General features: G+C 31.6%; 1 protein-coding gene across 12 annotated transcripts in view; it reads left to right on the top strand.

The window, feature by feature from the left end:
- LOC145293255 (vinculin-like) overlaps positions 1-19531 on the top strand; it is a 317004-nt gene that overhangs the window by 164752 nt on the left and 132721 nt on the right. For all 12 annotated transcript variants that reach the window (XM_080139845.1, XM_080139844.1, XM_080139843.1 and 9 more), the window contains exon 4: positions 15326-15471. In XM_080139845.1, the coding sequence (XP_079995971.1) occupies positions 15326-15471 (146 nt within the window). The remainder of the gene's footprint in view (positions 1-15325; positions 15472-19531) is intronic.

The following is a 19531-nucleotide window of genomic DNA, read 5'->3' as shown; positions in this document are numbered from 1 at the left end:
TTTTCTTTGCGTTAGGAGACTCTCTAAAAGTGGTTGATGACGATAAATAGGAGGGACAGTTTGGTAATATTCGAGGAATAGCACCATCCTTAAGATAGGGATTTTTTAATTTAACACTAATTGTCTTTCCAGTCCTTTCATCAAATGCTGATGCCTATCGCTGTATGTCTTCGGGTCAAAAATGAAGTTCACATACCTAAAGAAATAATTTAAAAGAAAATCGTACCATGTTTGACTTAATACAAAAAAAAAAAAAAAAAAAAATTACATGACAAAAAACGATAAAATAAAAAAAAAATAAGGTAAATGTGCAGAATTAGTCCACCCTCGAAAAATCCTTTTAAATTACCACTTTTACAGGTTTTCGGGGGTGCTGAAAACGAAAATAACGTTTAAAATTACGGCAAACTAGTAGTTTCCAAGATATAAAGAGATGTTAGTTAAAAAAAAAGGGGGGGGGGATAATTTAACCTAAAACGACCACCCACTTTATGGCCAATTTTTTTTTTTTTTACATGGGCAACGAGCAATTTTTTTTAAAATTACATTTTCGCCTCAAACAAGGCGAAGTGCCTCTTTGTAGGAATGAACACAACTAAACATAAAATGAGCACCTACAGTTGACCCCCTCTCCCCAACAAAAATTCTGTTTACACTTTTTGAAAGGGGTGATCCTTTTACGTTAAACTATGTTCATTGTACGTTGACTCCCAACCCCCAACATAAAGGTGGCCATACTAATTTTTCTTCAATTTAATTTGTTAATAAGAAAGCGCCCTAAATAAAAAAAATAAAAAAAACGATGGCCATAAAATGGGTGCTCATTTTACGTTAAATTTTTATAGAAAAGTGATCCCTCATTTTTTTTAAAACTAACATTTCTTCAACGTAATTTTAAACATTTTCGTTTACAGTGCCACTAGCAGTATCAGAATTTTGGGGGAATTTTTGACAACTCTAACGCAAAACTGCGAATAACATATACAAAACTTGTAATTTCTCCGTTTAAAGTGGGTTGTTTATTTCATTTATGGAATATACTTCCAAAAAAAACTATTAAAATTGTTTAAAAAATAATAGAAATATTTTTTTATTGTCGGCATTTTGTAAACACTTTTTTCTAAATAAAAAATATTTCTATTATTTTTTAAATAATTTTAATAGTTTATTTTGGAAGTATATTCTCCAAAATTCTGACACCTACAGGGCCACTACATTTACCACAAATAATTATTAATAAGCTTTTGGGACAACAAAAACTGTCATAAACTTTTAAAAAAAAGTTTAATCTATTTCACGCTGATATAAATATTGCACAGTAAAATAGTTGAACTAAAAAGATAAATGATTTTTCTTATTTAGAATTATTTAAACAAGGAATTCTGTTTTTACGATATCGCTTTTATTAAGTTGTTAGGTGAAAGTACATATTTTTACCATACTCCCCATTTTAAATAAGTTTCTAAATAATGATTTATTATTTCAGTACATAACTTAAATTACATGTAAAATTCATTTTTTATATATATACTTTCATTTTTATTTTAAAATACATTCTAAAAAAAATAAATAAAAATTAAGAAAGGTGCTTTTTTTTTTTTTTTAATATCTCAAACATTTTAACACTTACTCTGTTATATTTAGATGGGGTAAAATCCTTTCTTTTTATTGCATTGATCCACTGATAAATTATTTCCCTTTTTTTTTGGGGGGGGGGAATGGAAACACGGTAACTTTTGGTCCATTTTCGTATTTACCTCGGCATTTTGGAACTATACATCTCGACGGCATGTTTAAATTTATTTAACCCTCCAAAACTTTAAACCAACTTCCGGTTTAGTCATGAGACACGTGACCAAATTTCAACAGACCGATGTTCATGACGTCACCAGACTAAATTATAGTCGTCGCTAGGCCATCCTATTACGGTAGCCACGGCATGACACACAAAAAAAAACACAATATCATATTAATATATAGATTTAAGACAGCAGAAGTTGTCTAACTTGCTATTTGCTTTCTCATTTCTTACAAATGGTTTCCTCTAGAAATTAAAACTTTTGTGTAACTCGACAGATATATATATATATATATATATATATATATAGTAGCGTGTGTGTATGTCTGTGCGTACAACTCTTCAACAGCCCACACCACTGAACCGATCATGATGATGGTTTCCAACCTAGGGATGGTGCACCCCATTTTTCAAGGTTAATGTCATATTTAGTGCAGCTCTTCATAAACTCTTTCACCTAAGGATGGTGCAAACTAAGTTGGGGTTTGCCACCATCCCAAGGGCTGCCACAATGGTGCCAGTCAACTTCTTTGTGAATTTGAACAGCTCACACTCCTCCACCCCTATCCCCTCAACCAATCTTGATGAAATTATACATGACAGTGGTCCCTAACATAGACCAAAATTTATTGCACTGTTGGATTTAAGTAATTTCAAGGAAGTAATTAAAAATGTTAAATATCTTAAGCAATAGTTGCGCTTACAACATCCACTTACTACAAGGGTGCATACAAAGTACAGGTATCTTTGTTGTATCTTAGATAAAAATGTGTTTGTGATACTAAACAAATATTAACCATTTTGATTCTTTGCAATTGTTTCAATTTTTATGTGCAACAATGTGTCAACTTTGATATAACTTATTTTGTTTTAAAGTTCATATTTGGATTTCAGTCACTTCAAAAGGTAGTTAAAAAATTTTAAGCACCTTAAGAAATTGTTGCTCTTACAACATCCACATACTTTTAAAAAAAATTTTTTAATTACATTTTCATCCCAAACAAGGCAAATTGCCACTTTGGTGTAGAGGTCTACTATCAGGGGCAACAACTACTGGGGTACTATGTAGGGATTAGCAAAATCCAACGCGAAGTGTGGGTATCTTTGCTAGTATGTTATATTCATTCATATAAAAATATACAAATGCACATTGATCTTTATTACAGAGTAGATACTGTTGGGAAAGATATGAACTAAAACTTTAAACCTGTGTAGAATAGTAACTTGTGTTCAATTAGTCAATACACTTAACTGTTTACAAAGATTTTTTGTTCATTAAATAACCTAAACTGGGTTACTATGCTGCAAAAGTGAGAAATGTAAACAATAAAACCTGATAATGTATTGAAGTTACAAGTGTTTGAATGAGAAAGATTTGAGAAAATTGATAAAATGCAAAAATATTGATTGGAAGATAAAAATGATTTGAAATTAAAAAAAGAAAAAAAAGAAAAAAAATGAGATGAAAATCCAATTGATGGTCTTGTTTGATTAAATCATAATGCCACGGCTAAGTATCTTTTAAATCAGAATTACTTTGCATCAGAAAAGACGGAACCATTTGAAGCAAATTATAATCTGTTTAGCAGATCATGAAGATATGGAAAAGACATGATTGGATAAAATTATCTTGATTCTGTTTAGAATGATGGAATTGATTATTGGTCCCCCTCGACAAAGGAGGGATTAGACCTAGTAAATGACCCCCGTTTGTTTGTTTGCACTTTACTCAATAACCACAACTTGGATTTAAAAAATTTTTTGCACGAACATTAGTTATGGTGAAAGTAACTTTTTAACATAACAGATTTTCCAGCATAACTCTGGTCCCACCTCTAGAGGGCATTATAGGGGTAAAATTGTCCCCAAATAGTTCATTTGTTCACACTTTTTCAATAACTACACCTTGGATTATTTTAAATTTTGCACAAACGTTAGTAAATTTTTCACTCGTAGAGGGGGACCTTACGTACTTAGCTTGTTGTATTTTTATTTTCTTCCATTGCTATCATGATGTGCTTGTGTCGTGGATCTTTTTGACTTTCGCATGTTATCTCATCCTATTCTCCATATCATCAGGTACATCTGTGTACATTGCATTGTGTGTGTGTGCTCTGCTTCATGAAATTTGTGTGTGGTCTTCCCACCGAATTACGTTCTTGTTTTGGCGGCTGCAAAATAAAAAAAATAAAAAAAAACATTGCTGACTATTTCTTTATCTCTTCAACAATGCCTAGAAAATCTGGTTCTTTTTCTTTGATCAAGGCTGAGATCTGAGTGTAACGTAGTACACGTTTACACATGCGTTAACATAAAGACACTCGGGACCCAACACGTTGTAGCAGAGTACGTCACAAGGAACAAAAGACAAGTAATAACTCAACTTGCCTTCCCCCCCCCTATTGTAACATTTTATAACTATGGAGAGTTACTGCTCTAAACAAATGATATTTTTGTGTTTCTATAATAGTGCTAAGACCATGCTGGATAGTAACAATGTTTCTGCAAATGAAAATATTACATGGAGGCACTCTTGGACCATGATACTGCTACAAGATCTATCTGAGGATAACTAACTTATTAGCACTGATCTGCATCTAACAAACACTGGCTGGTGATAACTTATTCTTGTGATCTGCACTCACCTGACAATGGCTTGCGATCACTAATTTATTAGTATTGTGATCTTAACCCACCAAACACTGGCTGACAATAACTAACTTATTAGTATTATGATCTGCATATTTATTAGTTAATTAATTGAAATGAAATGTTTCTCAGTAATTATTTTACTGAGGTAAAATGTGCATATGTTGACAGAAATGAAAATGTTATAATTGATAAGTTTTTTTTTTTTTTTTTTTTTTTTTTTTTTTTTTTTTTTTACTTCATCCAAACATGTACCTGCTGTTTAAATTAATCACTTGAAAAACACATGTCAGTTAATTTGCTGCAGGAAACCACATATCTGCTACTCCACTTGTGTGGCACTCAAACCAGCCAGGGTCACTCTTTTCTTTCATTGATATCCTTCTCTCCCCTTCCTGTTGTGCTAGGGAGCACCATCCACTACTATCTTGTTGCAGTTATCAGAATGTTGTACATTTTTTTTTTCATTCACAATAAAATTTCTTTTATAAACTTGCGTTGTAAAAATTTGTAAATTAAAAATTGAAAAAAAATTTCTTTTTATAAACTTGCATTGTAAAAATTTGTAAATTAAAAATTGAAAAAAAATTTCTTTTATAAACTTGCGTTGCAAAAATTTGTAAATTAAAAATTGAAAAAAAAATTTCTTTTATAAACTTGCGTTGTAAAAATTTGTAAATTAAAAATTGAAAAAAAATTTCTTTTATAAACTTGCGTTGTAAAAATTTGTAAATTAAAAATTGAAAAAAAATTTCTTTTATAAACTTGCGTTGTAAAAATTTGTAAATTAAAAATTGAAAAAAAAATTTCTTTTATAAACTTGTGTTGTAAAAATTTGTAAATTAAAAATTGAAAAAAAAATTTCTTTTATAAACTTGTGTTGTAAAAATTTGTAAATTAAAAATTGAAAAAAAATTTCTTTTATAAACTTGCGTTGTAAAAATTTGTAAATTAAAAATTGAAAAAAAATTTCTTTTATAAACTTGCGTTGTAAAAATTTGTAAATTAAAAATTGAAAAAAAAATTTCTTTTATAAACGTGTTGCAAAAATAAAACCAAAACTCTGATACAGTTATTTATTGATCTTTCGATTTAGATATTTATTTCCCTTTGGTCAGTAAGCCAAGCTCAATCATAGCAATCTCTGGTGATCGATAGCACCCAGATTTAATATCCTTTCTCTATCTGTAGAGTATTCATGCTAGTGCCAACTGTCTGCTTGGCCAATTATCTTTGGAATTCTTATAGATTTATTCCCAAATCTATTGATTCTCCAACTTCTGCGGATAGAACATTTGTTAAGTAGAATCAAGAGAAGTGAATCACACAGCCTTTAGATTGACACTAACCTTGCACTGTCAAAATGTTTCAATGCATAAAGAAAATAGATATTTCAACAAAATAGTTGAAAATATACATTTGGGTAGTTCACACAAACATTTCCAAGAACTGTGATTTCTTGAAATGGTGAGAGGATGGGAGTCATGAATAAATTGTTTTGCTTCTGGTGGAATTTGTGACTTTTTGGTTATGAATATTGTGTCCCCCCCCCCCTGTAGGATACCTGTGAAAATTGTGTACTGGAGATGGTTTTGTGTGTGTGTGTTTTATATTTTATGGTTCATTATTTGACTTTAAATAAATACTGCCTTGAAACAGCTGTAAACAGCTATAATGCATTCATATAAAAATGTTTCCAACTTATCCCTCTCTACATCACACAACCAATTCTAACAGCTACATGAATCGCTTAACCATTTTGTAAGTTTACATATTAAAAACAATCCTTCAACAACTCAAATTCTGTTAGATGCAGATGTGATCTTTCCCCCTCCACGCAAACTGATATTACAAGGTGTTTTAAACAAAACTTGTCTGCCAGTAAGTGTGACACCAATCATGTTATAAAGGTAGTATTTCTGAGCACCCCAAGTGAGTGACAATAAGTATTTTGAAAGTGAAAGAAAAAAAAACCGTCTTTAAATTACATCCCAAATTTGATGTTTTTTTTTTTTTTTTTTTTAGTTATTAGAATGTTTTCAACAAAAATTGTAGATTTAAGAAAGCAGAATTGCAATTCTAAAATGTTAAGAAAGCCTGCCATAGACTTTCCATTTATTTTATGCTAAGAATGAAAATCAACCTCATAGTAGGTGATTTGATGCTGCTAATTATCTGCAAGATGATTGAAATGAACTGGAAAATCCTATGTAGCCCTCCATGTTATGTAACATCATAAGCAGTAAAAAAAAAAAAAAAAAAATTTTTTTAATTTTTTTTTTAACATTTTAGATATTTGTTGTTGAAAGTAGATAATGTGTAGCCAGAATATTTTTAATTCCAATTATTGGCTGGATGCTGTGACTGGACACTGACCGGCAGGATTAAAACTGTACCCATGGCTTTGAACTTGATGGTGGAGCTGCTGTATTAGAAATACATAAAGAGCACAGGACAGTTGACTACTGTGTGTATCCTGCTCTTTTGTATGCATAAGAGGCATGGACAATTAATTTCAATTCCATAACTCATGTGAAATGAACTGTCAGAAAATTTGTCAGTGAAAGATTTGGGGTCAGTCACGTAGATAATGGGGATAAATAGCCTTCAATGACTGAGTAGACCCTAAAGGAATTGGGAACAGTTGGAGCTGACAAATTCAAATGCAAGTGAAAATTCTGGAGATCACTGTTGAAGAAGTCTAACTCTGTCAAAGGAAAAAGGATTTAAAAAGGAGTAGAAAAACGGACCTATACACATAATGGATTTTATGAATAGACATCCATTGGCAGGTCATGGGAAGTGTTAATGGTTAGCCTTGATAACCGCAGATATGAGGTTGTACATAAATAAAATGAAAAGGTGATATCTTGTATCAGTTGTTGATATTTAGTGCACTTCTCTGAAATCAAATCTTAAAGAGCCAACTCTTCATGCAATCAAAATATTTTTCATTGACACTTTAATTCACTGCACCATTTTTCTTGGATACTTACTGATGCAACATATTCCAAGGCAAAATAAGGACCAAATAAAGGGTTTGGTTTCTAATTACCAGAAAATTAGTAACCTTGACAAATGGCAACTGAACGAACACCAGAGTGCGTAGTGGTTAAAAAATTGTAAATTGAACATAAAAAATAAACATGAATAATACAGACATTGTGCACAAACCTTGTATATGTGAGAGAAAGGTTTGCATTGCCAGTCTTGTAATTGTATTAGTATCAGTACTGGTAATAATATTAGTAGTTGTATTTTGTTAACCTCCCGTCTTTAGTAACAATATTTTGGGCATTTTGGCCAGGAACAGATTCTGTTCTGATACTACACTTCACCTTTTCTGTCCTTGACCAGTGGAGAAGAAATCCTTCATGACTAAGACAATTTTAATTTTTGGTTCTATCCAGAGTGCCTCTTTTTGGGGAGCTGGATTTTTCCCACATTAAAAAAGCCGACTTTGTGTCTAACTCTGCCCTCGTAGGAGGGCAAGTAAGTAGGAACAATGGATATTCTATGAAAAGGTTCCTACCTGATGGTTTTATAGTGAAGCAAGAGTTGTGTAATCACTAACTGCACGTCTAGCTCTGCATTGTTAGTCAAATGGTAATAACTCTAAGAGGATAGAAAGCAATGCTGGAGTAAGCAGAGGACAATTTGTGTCTTAGAGTTCTTCTTTCTCCTAAGCTTGTTGTTTTACCAAGATCTGAGGGATGGACTATTTGAGCCATATCTGGAGGGCAGTGGTGGTGGTGGTGGGGGGCAGATTCATATCTTTTTCAACTGTTTTAAAAAAAGCAACTTCTTGACAGACACTTGCATTTGGTATTGTAAAACAGTCGCCCTTCTAACTACTAACTAGGTTCAACATTGTTTAAATTTGTTTTTTCAAAATGATGTAGCCATAAGCAGTAATAAATTCTCGTTTATTGGCTATTTTAGTAGTAGTAGTAGTAGTAGCGGCAGCAGTAATAGTGGTGGTAGTTGAAAAGGTTTTCCTTAACACAGATGCATATATAAAATATAAAATTTTTTATCTTACTGGGTAATTCTTTCATCTTATTGCCTTTATTCCTACCTTTCTGCCAGTGCTGCTCAGTGTCTTTTACAACTCGCAGCTTTGCGAACTTAATAGAAAATAAAAATAAAGAATGCACAAATAAAATAAGAGTCGTCTTTGTATGATTGTCTTTATTTTTTAACATCAATCCTCCGCATCTTTTGAGAAAAGATTATTTTTGTTGGCATCAACCACTCTTATCTCCTTTGCCTAACACTTGGGAAAGATTCTGCTCTAAAATAGGGCTTCTCTCCCCTGGGGAATACAGAGGTGGGTGGAAAGCTTGATAATCTGATGTAACCGTGGAGTGAGTGTGTAAAGTTTGTGATGGTAGATGTTTCTGGATGTAAAATTATAAGTAATAGCACTTGGAGAGCACAGGTTTACACTATGGTTAAATGACAATATGTCGCCAGCTGACTCTCTGAGTCAACTTGCACATCACTTCTCTAAAATTTCCACAATAGAAATGTACTTTATAGACATAATTAAGCCATTTATCTTTAAGTGAAAATTTTCTTTGATACTTAGATTTAACCTTTTTTGATTAGCTAATTACAATATAAATAAGGAATAGTTGATATATTTTGAATAAATTTTTCTATTCAAATATAAATATTAACACAAAGTTTCCTTACATAGATCAATAGTGTAATACAAGAGCTATAAGTACTTTTAATATTATACCTTTTTATTCTTCACTGGGAACAGACACTCATTATGTTCATCCAAAAAAGTTTGTTCATTAACTATATTCAATAAACAATTTTTTTCGGACAAACATAATGAGATTTTGTTCAGTGAAGAATAAACACATAATATATATATATATATATATATATATTATATATATATAATCTTGGAAGTTTTTAACCTTTAAAACTATACAAAAAAAAATTATTTTTTATCATTCGTTAGAAAACTATTTAATCAATAAGTCATTCAATCACCTGCAATCATTGCATCAACTTGCTCTCTCGAATTCACTATAGTACCAGTAACAATTTATTTTTTTAAGAGATCATCAGTTGTTTACCATGAAACACTGTTTCAGAGATTTAAAAACAAATATATATACATAATAATTGTTATCAAAGTAAATCTTTAACAAAGCAAAACTTATCAAGATAAGAAAAATGCAACATTATCAAGGGGAGCAAAAACAATCTTAAATGAAAGATGAGGAATAAAAGTGATGCATGACTTTATATCAGAACAATAAAGAAAAGTTAAAAGGAATTTAAGAAAAAACCTGGCTAGGCCATCATCATCATCATGACGGGCTCCTTGCCAGGACCAATGTAACTCTTCCTCTCCAGAGTTTCCTGTCTTTCATCAGTGGCCTCAGATCTTTAGGTTCACAGTTGGCGTTGTGTGCTATTTGTTGGATGAACGTGTATCTAGGTCGTCCTCTGCTTGCATGTCCATGTCGTGGAGTCCATAGCAATACATGACTCACCAATTCATGCTTGCTCCTCAGACAATGACCGGCAAATCGTAGGCGTCTTTCTCTGATGGTATTAGATATGGCAGGTAGATTTCCATAAAGTTGCTGCTTCGTGGGATGATTTTGCCAAGATATATTTAATATTGTTCTTAGCATACGGGTGTATGTGCCGTCTAGTTTTCTTTCCAATCTTTTGGTGAGTGTCCAGGTTGTAAGCACCGTAAACGAGGACAGACTCTACCACTGCCCTGAAGAACTGCCTTTTCAGTTTGTCAGCCAGTCTCGAAGTCCATACTGAATGTAGCCCATCCAATGCGGTCCATGCTTTTGAGATGCGAATTCTAATATCTCTCTCTGTGGAAACTATGTTGCTGCCCAGATACGTAAACTCGGAGACTTCTTTCAGTGTTGATCCAACCAAAGCCCTGATCTCTCCCTTCACATTGAAAGTCATAAACTTTGTCTTATCCACATTTATGTGAAGATCAATGTCATTTGCAGACTTATCTAGCTTACGTAACAGTGTTTGCTCATCAGCAGTGTTGTTCACGAACAAAGCAATATCGTCTGCGTAATCTGCATCACTTATGTGTGCTGATTGATGACGTCTGTTTCTGGATTCATTTAGGGGGAAGCCTAGCATGTTGTGTATATCAACAGAGGTGCGAAGGTTAGGTTATGCCATACATATTCTATTTACACATAAGAATGTTATCAATTTGTGTTGGATTTTGATTTCAGTATTAAAGATGTACTTCCATCATAATCATTTTACATGTCAGCATGTATTGTAATACTAGAGCTATAGGTACTTTTAATATTATCCCTCTTTATTCTTAACTGGGAGTAGAAACTCATTATGTTCGTCTGAAAAAGTTTGTTCATTGACTAAAACTAATAAAAAAAACAACTTTTAGACGAACGTAATGAGTGTCTGTTCCGGTAAAATATTTAAAAAATATATTTTGCACATAAGATATTAATTTGTGTTGGATGTTGATTTCAGTATTAAAGATGTACCATCACCATTGCTCCCACTGCCATCATCATTATCGTTTTACATGTTGGCACGTTGACGTCTTTTAGAAATAGATTTCTGAATTAGCCTTTTAGCCTGGTCATTATTTATCCATCTTTTTTCACCACTTCCTTGCCCTTCTCTCATGGATTGAACCTGTTACTTTAACTGTTCTACACCTACTAACCCTAGAACTCTCCTCCATTCTTTCAATGTGGCCATATGATTGAAGTTTTCTGTCTTGCACATATCTCCCTATACTGTTCAGATTTGTGCCGTTAAGTGAAAATTTAAATTATACAATGCATTTCTCGCAGCTACAGTCAAAGATAAAGCTATTTTAACATTTGAGTTGCCTGATAGCCTGCTTAAAACTAATTAGAGATGAAGATAGATGCACATATTGCATCTACAGCACAAGCAAACCTAAAAGATCAAAGTAAAGTGCCTATCCATGCATCTCAAGAGTGCATGTCAATTTTCTGCATGGATTTAATGTATGAAATTTTGTTTGAACAAATATAAGCAAATTTTTGCTTAGGCAATTGAATGGATCTTCTTTCGATCATATTCCATTTTTTTTTTTTTCTCAGATATGTTAAAGGACTGAAATAAAGACTGAGATTGACTGACTTTTATGTTATTTGCCTTTCCCAAAGTTGAATGCTATTGGTTGACATGAAAATTAAATTTAGCTGTGATTTTGTGATATTCAGATTGAGTTTCAACTGATTGTCTATCAAAATATACACACTTTTAATCTGCCAATTAAAAAAATAAATTCTATAAAAATATTTTCTTTATTGACTTTTTGTTTTGAATTTAATTTAAAAAAAAAAATTGTTCTATAAATAAATAAAAAATTCTTTCAAGAGTATTTCAGAACAATTGGAGATGTTTTTTTTTTTTTTTAATGGTAATTAAAAAGAAAAAAAACTTTGTCTTGCAGCTTAACACTACAATTCATTAAAACACTTTGGTTTAGATCTACTGTACTTCATGTGGCTTGACTTATTTGCATCAGTCGGTAATGTTTTTATTCAAAGAACTTTTTCTTGGTGTATCAACAAGTGTTATATAAAAGTAGTCACATAAATTTCTTTTTATATTCATTATTCAACTAGCATGACATGTGGAAATTCCACAGTGGACTCTTTCATATTGATGTTAGCATTTTGTGGATGTTCAACATAAATGGAGATGCTCTGATATTATTGTAGCTCTTTTGTTAAAACTGCAAAAATATTTATCTAAGCTAGCAGGAATGCTCGGCATAGCCTTGTCATATGCTTAAATATTATATTTTAATTCATGCAAATTTCATATATATTATTATAGTCAATTTTCTATCGATTCTTATCTATATATAATACTAAAACTGTCGTTCTTGGTTGTTTGCTTGTTTGCTTGCGTAATATCCTCCTCCTACTACTACTACTATGCCTTCTCTTCTTGCTACTACTATTACTTCTCCTCTTTACAACTACTACTACGCCTCCTCTTCCTCCTCTTACTACTACTACTACTACTATGCCTCCTCTTCCTTATCCTACTATTACTACTACTGGTTGACATGTATTTTCCCTACTACTACTCTAAACAGAATGACTCATAGAAATCTATCTATATTTTTTTCCATTTTAATATACTTTCATGGAAATGTTTCTGTTATGTCACAAAAAAACTATTTTCTTTACGTCACAAGTGTCATGCTCATACATTAATTCCATAGCTAATATAATATAACTTAGGGGATGTTTTGCAACTATTCTATATTACAACTATACTGTCGCAATTTTCTCACAAATAAATCAACTTTGACCTGTTGACAACGTATTTTTTTTTTTACTGTGTACGTTTTCAGCGGCCTAATTTTTTTTTTTTTTTAAATTATCCAAATAAACAATTGTTAATACTTTCTGCATTGTTTTTACATCGTTCATTTCCGTATTACGTTTAAGTTATTTTAACGCAATTTTCTTACAAATAAATCTACTATTTTACAATGTATTGTTTTACTGTGTACGTTTTCAGCGACACAATTTAAAAAAAAATTTTTTTCCACGTTTAAATTAATAGATATTTCAAAGTTTGAATTTAACTTAAAGTATTATGGTATCTGTTCAGTGCACATTTACCTATAAGTATGGCAAACCACTTATAATTCAATGGCTGTAAGTTTGTTTTTTTTCAAGATTTAACAATTATAAACAGAACGGCTCATAGAAATCTATCTATATTTTTTCATTTTAATATACTTTCATAGAAATGTTTCTGTTATGTCAAAAAAAAACTATTTTCTTTACGTCACAATTGTTACGCTCATACATTAATTCCATAGCTAATATAACATACTGACCCAATGGGTCACGGATAGTATAGTATATTATAAAGTTGTGATTTCAAAAATAAAAACATATTCATATGACTTGGGTGCATCAGCTTGAACCAAAAAATAAAAATGTGTGTGTGTGTATATATATATATATATATATATATATATATATATATATATATATATATATATGAACTCGAGTTCCTTCAGCTATAATTGAAACCAAAACTTAGGAAGAATTCTTGGTAAAATTATTTATTACAAGAAATGGAAGATCATAACAATTAAACGACAGTCACTTGGAAGAAAAAGATGTAAGCGTGACACACAAAATAACACGCATGCTATCGTATTAATATATTCTTGAATCATTTAATAATAAAAATAGAAAAGTCCGAATGAGATATTATGTTTGTTTTTGTTCTAATTAGCTCAAATATTTTTTTTTATCCTCTGTCTAATGACATGAGGTTCAGAATGTACCTTGTATTTGAAACTTCGCCATAGCACAGGAGACTTTCCAGACTGGAATCTCAAGAGCAAGAAATTTATTTTGCAGTAGTTGAGGTCTTTTGTGTAGTCTTTAATGAAGCAATTATTAGTTTCAACCTTCAACAGCCCACTTACAATCCCTTAACTGTCCATAAATAACTTAGTGTGACTGGCAGTCTCTGTCCAATGCAAATGTTTGCTGGCCACTGTTTCCTCCACAAAGATGTTATATTTAGACACTTGGTATATTGATGAATTAAGATGAATTCTAATGGTCTGATAAAACGGTTAATCTAACTAGACTCTGAAACCAATCCTTTCAAGACAGATGCATATTAGTTCTTAACTATACTCATACACATAAATATGTTCATATTTGCCAACTATCTTAAGTCAACTATCAAAGTCATAAAAAAGACCGTTATCTGATACTGTTAATTTTATGAGCTTGAAATGTAAGAGGTAGTAAGTAAACAAGAATAATAAAACTGAAAATTTAAAAAAAAAAAAAAGACAGCACCACAGAAAAATAATAAAATAGAGACTTACTAATAATACAAAGAAATTAAGTTAAATATTAAAATTATAAATAATATCAAATACCAAAATACGCCGCTAATAATAGTAAAAAAAAAAAAATATCCAAGAAAAATAAAATGAAAACACCCAAACAATCCTAAGATGACCACAGATAAAGTAAAATACAAATAAATAAAATAAACGAATAAAGATTAATACAAAGATAAGTAATTAAATTAAGGCTAAATATTAATATAAAAATAGACTGTACATAATATTGAGTAACGACACACGTCTGATAATAAATTATGCACCTGAAAAAAATTAATTTCCAATGTCTGCAAACCTGCTCCATCTACAATTAAACCTATTGTGCACATTTGAAAGTTGAACACATGCCTGACAAAGGGAAGGCATCTTAAAATATAGCTTCACGGACACACCACCTGACCGTCTGACACCAGTAAGAACATCCTTCATGTAAAATATTGTATAAAAAATAAAAATCATATGTATATATGTACGGTTATACATAAGCACATGAACTGGATCAATAAAAGTGAAACTGCATAGCTGATTCCATCATTATATCTCAAGTTGCTTCAGCTTGAGTCTTTTGCATTGTTCTACATTTTATAAACTTAAATTTCTTCCTGTAAACACATTAAACAAGATTTCAAGCAAACTACTTAAAAGAAGAAAGTTTTTTAAATGTTATTTAGTAAAAACTGCTATATAGATCACATAAGAAAGGCACATTTAAATATTCAAATCCACTAGTATGCATATAAGTACTCCTACAATTTTTTTTTTTTTTTTTTTATATAATGATGCAAATAAATTTTTGGATGAATATTTGAAAACAAAAAACTCAAGTCATTATTTGCCATTGTCTTTGATGGCATAAGAAAACTAGTTTGAAATCAAATTTCTAGCAACTCTAACAACCCCAGTTAAGCATTCAGTTTTAAAAATAAGCTTATATTGTTTTTTTTTTTGATTTACAGGTATTCTTCAAGGCACCTCTTCTCTGCTGCTGGCTTTTGATGAATCGGAAGTCCGAAAGATTATCAGAGTCTGCAAGAATGTTTTGGAGTATCTTGCCATCACCGAGGTGGTTGACAAAATGGAAGACTTGGTCACTTATGTTAAGGTCAGTCATTTTTATTTCCTTGTATGCACATGTAATATCAGGGTACTGATATCTCTCCCTCAAGTAGTCAATTATGGCCAAAAGATATATCAGTACAATATGGATTTTCCAGCAACTGATGGTCCGCCATCTTTGTTAATCAAGAGAAAATCAAAAGAGTAAACTTGATAATATTGCTGCCACCAGACCCGTTTACTGGTAGCCAACAGATTGCTTTTTGTGTAGTGCACCATCAGTTTTTTGGGGTTTTTTTAACGTTGCACCTGCTAGTGGTACTCTCCTTTTTATTTTGAGATTATCTCTTATTTTGCTTTAATTTAACCCTAGTTATGGTAAATTCAACTGTCAGTTGTGGTATTAATCATAAGCACTGATATATTTCTACTAAAGAAGTGTTAAACTGCTATTCTATCAACCCATGGTCTGGATACATGGTAGATGTATTAGTACTTTGGGGTATGTTAATGAAGTATTAAGATGAATTCTGATGGTCTGGTAAAACGGTTAATCTAATTAGACTCTAAAACCAAAAGTCCTGGAAAAGCATTGTTGCACTTGTGTCTGTGTTTGTATATGATTATTGGATTAATATTTTTTATATCCAGACATGCATGCCACCATTGACCATTAAAATTGAATGAGAAAAAAAAACCATTAAGGCAAAATTCAGTATTATTATTATTATTATTATTATTATTATTATTTTAAATTGGACTTTTTCTGTCTGTCTGTTTGTCTCTTTTGTGTGCCCCTCTCCCTTCAATTTTACTGTTTTCTTTCCTTGAAGCTTCATTTTATTTTGTCTTATTTTCTGTTTTCCAAGAGGTCATTTGAAAGTCAAAGGGTAAAGCTAAAAAGTAGGTGAAGTCACAGGGTTAATTTAGTAGATGGATGTTTATCTTTGGAGTCTAAGTGATCCTTCTTCCTGAAGTATCAAGTTCAGGCCTCACACATTGAATCTTTATAGACTTAAATCAGTTAGATAAATAGAACCAAAAAAAAAAAAAAAAAAAACTTTGATTGCTAGGAATTTTGTGAAAAGGAACAGATTTGACCATTTTTGAAAAAAAAAAATCATTTAAATCTTTTTGTTTTTATCATATATTTTGAGGAATGAGAGCATCTTTTTTGTTTTATTTTTTAACAAAAAAAATATTTTTTTTAAATATTTGCTTTGTTTTATATAGCCAAACAAACTTTTATGAAAATTAATGAGTGATTTCTTTTTAAACCATTTAAAAACTGCTCAAACTGGTTTTAACTTTTAAAATTTAAACCGTTTTTAATTATTTTAAAGTTTAAATTTGTTTTATTTTTATAGTACTGTAATTTTGGTTTTTGCACATCAAGGTTAAAAAATGCTTTGGGACAAAAGAACTCGAAAGTTGGCCATGACTGTCCTCGTCATTTCTAAAATATTCTGTGGGTTTTCAAAGCACAGATGTATGTGATTCATTCTGTTTCCTTTAAAAAGACTATTTTTATACTCAGACAAGCCTCTTCACATACTAGAATCTACATCAGCATATGTGTACTTCCTGTTTGCCATAAGACTATGGCTAGCTGGCTATTCCTTTTCCTTCATTGTTAACATGTTAGTCAGCTGTACCTTCCCATTTCGTACAAATGAGTAGTCGTTGGGCCACACCCTATTCTTAAAGATCCTTCTATAAAACTAGGGTATAAAATCTGTATCAAGTGGATCTATTTTTTTTTTTTTTTACTCACGTTCATGCCAAACAAGGCATTACGCCACTTGGACATAAGGGCTACTATTTGGGACCATGTTCATGAAAGATTAACAAGATATAGATTTATATTACATTTAAACTTTTGCATATAAGTACAGTCAGAGGAGCAGGTAGCAGGAAGGGAATCCAAAGTCTAGCTGTTTGAGGAGAGAATCCATTAGAGTAGAAAGTTTTCTGGCATTTAGGGAGCTCAACAGTGAAGGGATGTTATTTTGTTGCTAAGTGGATTTGTCAGGGACGCGCATGTTGAGGGGGCATCTGCACAGATTTCACACCCAAAATTCTGTGACACATTGTGGCTGTGGTTTACTTTAGTTTTGTAGGAATTATTTTTTTTTTTTTTTTAATTATTCATACTAGCAAAAATATGCTCCCCTCTTGGTTGCATATTTTTGCTAGTAGATATGAGTTTGCTAATTGAACAGCCAAGAAATATGAATTTTAGAACTTGCTGATCAAGGACAGTGAGCAACAGAAGCAAAATATTGAGAATAGTTTGTGATTTAGCAAACTAAGCCAAACCTAACACAGATTTTTAGACCAATTTTGATCAGGTTCCTGTGACTGATTTATAAATATGTGAAATACGTCATGAATGACAAGAAAAAGTGGTTTCAAGATGTAAATTTTTTTTCTTTCTAAAAACAATATAATCTTGCTAAACTTTTCTGATTTTTTAGATGAGGATTGTTTGTTTGCATTATTTGGATTCATCGGACTACTGTTTTCATCTTGCGTGTCATTTTCACAATGTTTCGGTCGATGTAACCTCCAATATAAACATTCCAGAGTTTGACAAGATACACCTGAAGGGGTCAGAGGTTACAACGACCAAAGCAGTGTGAAAATAACACTAAAGATGAGAACAGTAGTCCAAAGAATCCAAATAATACTTGATAAACTTGATTTTTTTTGGGGGGGGGGGAGATTTTTTTTTTTTTTTAAATTGACTCCACTATCCATAATATTTTACAGAGCCATGAACATTTCTGCTGTCATGTAGCATGGAAAATTACTAAGGAGTGGGCACACATATTTGTTAGCGATAATAATGAATTCATAAATGAACATAAATTCTTCCCCAAACAAAAAGGATGAATTTGTTGATTCGCTGCCAACATCCATAGCAGCGAAAACAAAAGGGAGAGAAAGTAATTTCCGGTTCTATATAAATACAATTTTGTTTTTTTTCCAGGATGAGCAGTTTTTATGATTTTTGTCCTCATTAATTTTGTTCATCAGATTTAAAAAAACATCAATAGATATGACTAATCAACATGCTTCATATTTAAATAAGACTACTGACCCATTTACCATAATGGTTAGTGTTCACTAATAAGCTGGGAGATCAGGGTTCAATTCTTTGTAGAATCATACCTAAGTTTCAAAAAATGATGCTTTATACTCTCTTGCACAACACTCTGCATTATAAGGTGAGGATTAAGAGAAATCTGTAAACCCATGTAATAGTCAATGAAAAGGGAACCTTTGAGTCACCCTCAACTATGTTTGATCTGTTTTATTAAAACATCACCATACATAAATGAATAATACACATAAAGGTTTTTTTTCTTTTTTCTATAAGGAACCATGGCACAGTGGTTAGAGTACTTGAAAAAAATCACTTGTAAAAATGACCTTCTCCTGAAGGTTGAAGGTCCAATTCTCAGTGTGGGTGACTGAAAAATAGTTGCGAATTATTTAGGATCTATCCAGTTATGGCTGATGGAACGAGAGCATTCTACCCTTGTGAAGTAAATAAAGTGTTCTGTTAGAAATTGTCCAAATTCCTGAGTTCGACAAACATTCCAGAGTTCAAAAAGGTCGGAGGCTACATCAATTGAAACATTGTGAAAATGACACTCAAGATGAGAACATTAGTCGAAAGAATTCAAACATATGAAGAAGGCTGTTGGGTATATTAGCTAAAATGTATTAAATATAAATGTGAACTGAATAGGTTGAAGAAAATCAATATAATTGAAAAAAAAAAAAATCTTCTGCTTGCACTCTGCCATCTTATGTGGACCCTAAATGCTTCTGCAATGACTTCAGTGTAATGACTATGCCATTCTCAGATAGATGTGTAGATGCAAATTGGAAGAAAGGATTTTTTCATCAAGAACTTGGTGTTTGTGGGATTATGGATGCGTTGTGTGTTCAGCAAGAGGGTATGTATCAGAACTGAACACCTACCTAGTGCAATTCCAGATTACATCTCCCTCCCTCTGTTAGCCTCCCGTCTGATATTCCAAAGGCTTATTATAAGGAGTAGATGAAGCTTTTCAGCTGTAATGTACGAGACGAAA

Source organism: Euprymna scolopes, chromosome 14 (genome assembly GCF_053919585.1).
Source record: "Euprymna scolopes isolate OS-2025 chromosome 14, ASM5391958v1, whole genome shotgun sequence".
In the NCBI taxonomy this organism is placed as follows: domain Eukaryota; kingdom Metazoa; phylum Mollusca; class Cephalopoda; order Sepiida; family Sepiolidae; genus Euprymna; species Euprymna scolopes.
This window is presented reverse-complemented; position numbering and strand designations above follow the sequence as displayed.